Genomic DNA, 7474 nt, shown 5'->3' with positions numbered 1-7474 from the left:
AAAGACCTGACACACCTCTTATGTTTATTGTTTACTGTTGTAAATTGTTTTTGAGTTGTTAGAGGGACATTACAACACAAGGCCTGGGGGGGAAAAAAAATCACATGTTTACACTTTTGCATTGTTTTCTCAAGTCATTCTCACCTTTTTCTCTAAACATCGACATTTCTGGACATTCTCAGTCATAGTCTCATGTACGTTTTCTTGTCACCCGTCTTCATTATTTTCCTAATATCCAAAATATGACCAAATTGTTTTTATTGACACTAACCATTACAATGACAACCATCAGTAATATCTATCAATCCATTTTCCTATTCATTATCATGCATGTTTTGGACTGCAGTATGAATGTCAACGTTACATGTACACCATATATGTATGTTTCAAATGTTTGAGTTTCCACATTAGTAAAATAACTGATGTGGAAAAACAATGGCTATCTTGCAATGACCCTTCCGTGCCACATAGTGACACTGTAACTCCGCTGAGGAATATTCTTGCGCCCCAAGTTGCATCTTGGACCCAACCACATTGTAATAACGTGACAGACCACAGGTTGATGAAACAAAACCCGAAAAGCAGCTTGATTGAGGACTTTGAAAGTGACATAGGGATGTTTGATGGTTAACATATGGGCTGCATTGTTCCAGCTGTTGGGGATTAACTAAGACCACTTCAATAGCTTTGGTCTTGGAATGCAAATACGTAAAAGAGCTTGTGACATAAACAATTACATGTAACAGGTCTATAGACAACACATTCTGAATTAGATCAGTGGCATGTTTCAAATGGGAAACGCTCAAACTGTTTGGTTGTTCATAAGGAGTGATAATGTGGTTTGCAGTGACTATAGTCAAGAAGCCACATCTGTGATGAAACTCCATCTTTTTATGGAGATAAATCAAAACAGTCATTACACAACCGCAGGACAGTTGTTGGCAGCAATAGAGGCAATCATCATATTCAGATAAATACAAAATTGAATTGTTTGTACACAAACAATTAAAACAAAAAGTTTTGAAATGTCTCATTTCATGTTCTTGGATAACTTTTGTTTTGAAATTCATAGTTCACTGCACAATCCTGTTGGGGGACTCGAATGTCCTCAAGGATGTCAATACCTAGAAGAGGCTCATTGAAACATCTGGCGTGCCTGATCTGAACCCAATTCAAACTTTGCTTTTGGAAACCTTGGCTACGTGTGGACCTGCCATTTTAACCACCAGGTTTGGACATCAAGATATATGGTACATGAACACTTTCAGGCAAGAGATCAATGACTAATGTTAGTGTTACATAATCCCATCCAAGTACAGGAGGATTACACAGCTCCAGACCTGGTGAAAGATTATGCCAGGGTGCTTGCTTGAAAGGATGCCTGGTCCATTGTTGAACCTCTGCCCTGGGAGGAACAATGCTGCCTCCTGGCCACGGAACAGTTGACCTGCTCTTTCCTCTCCACACTTGTTTCAGTTTTGAAGTTTGCCAAGATTGATTTGTGAGATTGTATACCTGTACTTTAGCGAATCCAGCTGCTGCTACACAATTTTACGACTCCCATACAACCGTAGCAAGAGTTGTGTATTCTTTTGAGCATATTCCAAGTGAGTGATGTGAACTTGATACTGTCTGACAGAATTTCATGGCAAAGCCACTACGACTAGAGTGTCCAGTTTAAGGACCTCAGGATCATCTCTACTCTTTGCAGATGAAGCAGTTTTGTTGTCCTCCAGTAGGCACTAAGACCCTGAAGACCTTGAAGACAGAGGTCATGTCTGTCTTCTACTTCTTCCTGTGCATTGGAGGTGAAATATTGCTCACAGTATAGTACAGTGAAACCTCCAATGTTGAAACAGGCCATGCTGGTCGACTTCCACGTGGTTCTATTTTCGAAGCCGGTGGGTTGATGCCTTCTCCTCTTGGTGGCTGGTTGAGGCGCCCCGGTGGGGATGTCAGACCATCCTGAGTCCCTTGGCGTAAGTGGTTGTCCCCGAATGGGCCCCTTGGCTTGCCCTTCAGGGGGCTGAGTCCTTCATCCTCATTGTGCCTGCACAGCAACTTTAGGACACTCCTGACCTTTATTGTGCATTCGTAACGGTGTCCATTCACTTGAACGTGTCCGTAGACACAAACATGTGACTTAATTGCTTGGCCACTCTCTAATCCGGTATTTGCGCAACCTACTTCCGCGTTCGGCAAAACGGGTCTAAGCACTTCCTCCCAGTTTGGGTGAATGGCAAAGGGGGCCATTACAACGCAACCGTAGATGCTATAATGCTACTATGTCTTTTTTAACACAATATACCACAGAGACACCACAGATTGCCATATTTGATGTTTAGCCTTCATTCGTGTTTACATATATCATATCATATTTGTTTACAGTGCCATGAAAAAATATTGGCCCCCTTTTCAAATTCTTATTTTTTTTTCAGTTTTCCCGCTTTAATCTTTAAGATGAAAAAAAATTGTCGAAGATCACCCAAGTAATCATAAATTGCAGTTTTTAAATGGCGATTTTATTTATTAAGTGAAAAAAAAAAGCTATTCAAAGATACTTGGCCCTGTGTGAAAAAGTAATGACCCCCTAAACCTGATAACTGGTTGGGCCTCCCTCCGCAGCAACAACTGACAGCAAGCATTTTCTAATAACTGGCAATGAGTCTTTCACCTCTTTGTGCAAATATTTTAGCCCACTCTTTCTTGCAGAATTGTTTTAATTCAGTAACAATGGAGGGTTTGCAAGCATGAACGGCCTTTTTAAGGTCATGCCATAGCATTACCACAGCATTATTTACTTGTAATATCTTTGTCTGATATTTGCTTTTGCTTGATCTTAAACATTAAAGTGGGGAAACTATGTAAAAATATAAAAGCTTGAGAAGGGGCCAATACTTTTTCATTGCACTGTAAACAAATGACAAATCTATTTACCTTTTGACCAAAGACACCATCCAGCAGGAAAAATAAATTTTAGCAAGTTCGACTTCAAACAATCATGTAATCAAACCGTGGTCATGCTTGTTAGCACAGCAGACCCAATAAGTCAGATAACCTGTTTCCGGGTTTGGTCACATGATGTTCCGCATTTAACAGAATACAATACGGAACTCTCAAGACTTTGCAAACTTCATGGACTCTTTCTACAGGTTTTTAGGTATTACATAGCCACTGCAAGTTTGAGTGGTTAGCACTTCTGCCTCATAGTTCAAGGTCATGAGTAATCCGGGCTCTGGCCTTACTCTGTGGAGTTTGCAAGTTCTCCCCGTGCCTGCATGGGTACTCCGGTTTCCTCGCACATTCCAAAAACATGCAAAGTAGGTTTATTGAAGACGCTGACCTTTCAGTCCCCAAGTCAAGGGTCTCACTAAGAGCCAGCGCCGTACAACTCCATGTGGCAGAGTCCAACCAACAATCCTCTTTGTGGTAGTCCCTAGTCCCCCAGACAAGTGGATTGATTGCACAGGTATTTTGGAATAAAGTGGGATGAACAAGGTTCTGAAATCCCTTTTCAGTTTAAGACCATATTTAAATGAGCCAGAAAATTAAATATATATATTTTGTATGACATCACAGTGTGCATCAATATCTACTTGTGTTATGTTGTCAAAGCTTTGTTATTTATCCACTGTTTTGTTAACTTCATGTTTGCGCCTCAATTTGCCATTGGATTAAATTTTACCTTCTGACTGGTCTTATACTATAGTTGGGGACGATAGCAACACTTTTTTTCTGCGTGCACTTGACAGCATTGAAACTGGCAATCAAGTGAAATTTGTTATGGTTGGAGATTTATCTGTCTTCAAAGCTTCGAAGACATATGTGCAGATAGAGTCTATGTCGTGATCCTTCCATGACCTCCTGTTTTGACCCAAAAATTGTTATTTAAAGCCACTGTGCCTTCACAGTGAGAAGATTAGATTGAGGAGGATTTGGCCTCTGAACATGCCCGTTGGGAAAATAAGACTTGGGTTACACATCTCAGTTTGGAAGACTGTCATTTTGCATTAATATCGTCTGTATTATTTTATTTTCTGAGTGAGTTAAAAATACAAATGATGCACAGTTAAGTCTTTCTTCACATCCTTACTGTTTTAAATTGAATAGTAATAGTAGATATTAAATATGTAAAAAAATGTATGCTTTAAAGTTGCTAATCTGCCAACCATCTGTATGGTCCTGTCCTGGTATCTGTCCGTCCTTGTTGTCTTGCACTTTTGTTGAAACATTGCCGTCTTTCAAGTTAATTCAACAACATTTGGCTTCAATCAACGAGCAAACTTGGACAGACAGCAAATGCTTCAGTTGCGTGTCTGCGAATGATCACAAGCCCATGTGTGTGTATGTAATGTTGTAAGTATGTGTGGGGAAGGGTCTTTGTGCCACTAATGGTTTAGTCAGAAATCTAAGTACCATTAAAGCAAAATATGACAATAATCCTTTGAGTATTTGGATAATGATCAACTACTGTATGTGTAGCTGCATATCATTTTAAGATTTGGACTGCCTGAGTCCCAGTAGGGATAGGGAGAAGACATAAATCAATGACATGCATGACACATCAATCCATGGGCCAGAGTGCTACGTCCACCTGCACAATCCATCTATCATCTAAAGGTGTCAAAATGCTTACCATATAACGACAATAATGCCCCATTTTGACACTGTCAGAGAGGTATTCACATATTTTTACATACATTTCAGGGGCAACTTATTATAAACACTTTCCTTGTGAGTGCTAACGCCACTTGTATTTGAAAGGAGACAAATACACTTTCAAAAAAAAATCTGACAATGTTCATGTTTATCTAATTATAGTAAAGTGATTTTGAGGTACAGTATATTTACTTGAACTTTATTACATTTCAAAAAAATCATGCGAGATGGTTAAGTCTCTTAATTTAAGATGGTACATTCTTAGACACATTAACGTGATCATTAGCAGCATTTGAAAACACAAAGGATAATATACTAAATCATAAATAATGGTGGTGGTATGCAAAATATATTTATTTTTATTTTTTTCTTTGTCATAGAAAAAGCAGTGTATAGTGTCCCGCTGTGTCCAGCAAATCATGCTTCATCCAACAAAATGATTTACACGGTTTAATTTTCATAAATATTGAATGGTAAGGGGGAAAAATGAAAAGAGTTTTTTTCTATAGTTTATCAATCATTTTGAAATCCCTCGGATTTATATACTGGCCCTGGATATAACCCCCCCGGCCCATCCCTAAAAAAAAAAAAAAGTACTTCAAAGCAGCTTACCGGGCAGCAACTCACTGATGCTTCAGACTAATAGTACCTCATATAACATTAATCTAACAGTCCAAGGGACCAAGACAGAATTATTATGAGCGTTGTTAAAGTCAATGACCTGAATATTTCGTCCACCACAGGAAAAGTGTTAATAAGCCTGGAACAACAGCCTGCCAATGTGAAAGAATTGGCTGTTTCTATCTTGAATGGTCTCTTGTGATGTTTTATCCCATGCCAGCAACATTGATTTTGTTCTCCCTCAACAGCCTGCTGCTTATTTTCACAAGTTACTACTTGGACCCATATATATTAGGAATGAAATAATTTTCCAGTATAAAATTGGGTATTTATTAGGGTAAGTGAAAATAAAATGTATTATAAAAAGGAGTCGCTGACTGTATAAAAAAAGGAGATGCTAACTTGAAGCCTGGAGATCTGTATTGCACAAGGGAGCCACAGCATGTGTAATGTAGGTGCCTAAATGCAAATGTGAACATGTGATCATTCTCTTTCAAGTTCAAGTCTCACTTCTCTGCAGTTGTTGTCATTGTTTGCAAGTAAAGAAACTGCATTTATTTGATGTACAACCTACAAGGAATCTCTTTTTGCTCTTCTATCGCATGTCTACATTGTCACATATCATCAGTTACATCTAACACATTATTGTATCTGTGCATCATTATAACTCCTCTGTGATTGGCTGGCAATTAGTCTTGTTGCCGAAAGCCCAGTGGGATAAACTCCAGCTCACCTGTGACCCCGACGAGGACAAGCGGTATAAATATTGTTGTATTGATGAATGGATTATAATTTAGTTATACTGTACAGTGCATCATGTAAGCAAAAAAACAACAACAGTGTGTCCAATTGACTTCGCTCAATTGAAATCCTACTTTTTTAATCTCTAATTTAGAAAATGAGTAGCACGGTGGCCTACTGGTTAAGACGTCTGCCTCACAGTTCTGAGGTTTGTGGTTTGAATCTGAGCCTTCCTGTAAGAGTGCAATTATTGACTGTGGAGCATATCAAATTGTGTATTTAGTTGTTGTTTTTTTTCAAGCAGGCTGCATAAAAAGCGGCCCCAAATGGCCGCCGGGCCATTACTTGGACGCCCCTGGCATAGTCCATTAATGGGTCAGCCCACAGTAGGTGCAACGTAAATGCAGCAGTTACTGGAGAATACCCAAAGCCCTGGAAAGAAAGTCTGGACAGTGACATGCGAGGGCACCATATTGGAACCCATCTTGACATAAGGCTGACAATGGACTCTTTCCCAAATTTCCCATATGTAAGAGATGTTTCCACAGAAACTTCGTTTTGCTGGGTTTTTCCAGTACAGGTGTGCCTTAAAGTCACAGTAACCTTAAAACCCCCGAGGCTGCACTTGCCTCTGTGGTAGGCGTGACCACTCCGCGAAGAGCCGCTTCACTCCCTCGCTGCTTGCTGGCACTACTGGCAGGCACGAACGTTCACGTTACCACCGAGGACCCCAAGAGATAACGGGACTTAGACGAGCTGGACAAGCGGGCTACAGACGTAATAGGATAATCAGTCCAAGTCGTATTTCCCCCGACCGGTGTCATGTCAGCTCGCGGGGCCGTTTTGGTGGTCCTGTGCGTGGTCCTCGCGGTGACGCGTGCTCGCCGGAGTTCAGCGGAGCAGGAGGATGTTGAGGAGCAGATGAACAGCGCCAGATGCACCTCCAGGTGTCTCACCTTGCACATGACTCAGATTACTGCTGCATTCAGACACATCCAGGTCAGTCGATGAGCAATATCTATCTATCTAGAGTATGTCGTCTGTTTGATTGACATTGTGGATGTAACATTATGTATAATATATATATGGTAAAGAGCAGCATGACTGAGAGTTGTTGTTGCTAATATTTTATCCCCGTCATGTTGCTATACAAGGTAATTCAAACTCCCCATCGGTGTGATGCAATACAATTCTACATCCATGAAAACTACAAAAACAAAAACAACTATATTCTGAAATGCGTACTTCTGTGATATATCATCAAAACTGAGCATTTCTATAATATTGTGAATAATTTACCTAACATTTTTGTCGCCGTAGTAACCCAATTCTGAGAACTCAAGTTGAGCACAATATATACAAACTGTTGACACTGATGGAAGCCGTGGCGACGCACGGACATGGTAAATTGTAAAATTCACAATTGCTGGTTGGAATATTGCTTAATAATATT

At 40.0% G+C, this 7474-nt stretch overlaps 1 protein-coding gene across 3 annotated transcripts in view; it reads left to right on the top strand.

Annotated features, from left to right (window-relative positions):
* Nucleotides 1-6682: 6682 nt before the first annotated feature.
* Nucleotides 6683-7474, top strand: part of anos1b (anosmin 1b) — a 37822-nt gene continuing 37030 nt past the window's right edge. For 2 of the 3 annotated variants that reach the window (XM_061779740.1, XM_061779739.1), the window contains exon 1: nucleotides 6684-7020. In XM_061779740.1, coding sequence (XP_061635724.1) covers nucleotides 6844-7020 — 177 coding nt within the window. In that variant the 5' untranslated portion in view covers nucleotides 6684-6843. Of the gene's footprint in view, nucleotides 7021-7474 lie in introns of all 3 variants that reach the window. The other variant, XM_061779741.1, reaches the window with a different exon arrangement.

This window comes from Phyllopteryx taeniolatus, chromosome 7 (assembly GCF_024500385.1).
Source record: "Phyllopteryx taeniolatus isolate TA_2022b chromosome 7, UOR_Ptae_1.2, whole genome shotgun sequence".
Classification (NCBI taxonomy): Eukaryota; Metazoa; Chordata; class Actinopteri; order Syngnathiformes; family Syngnathidae; genus Phyllopteryx; species Phyllopteryx taeniolatus.
The sequence above is the reverse complement of the archived record's forward strand: the minus strand, read 5'-3'. Positions and strand labels throughout refer to the sequence as shown.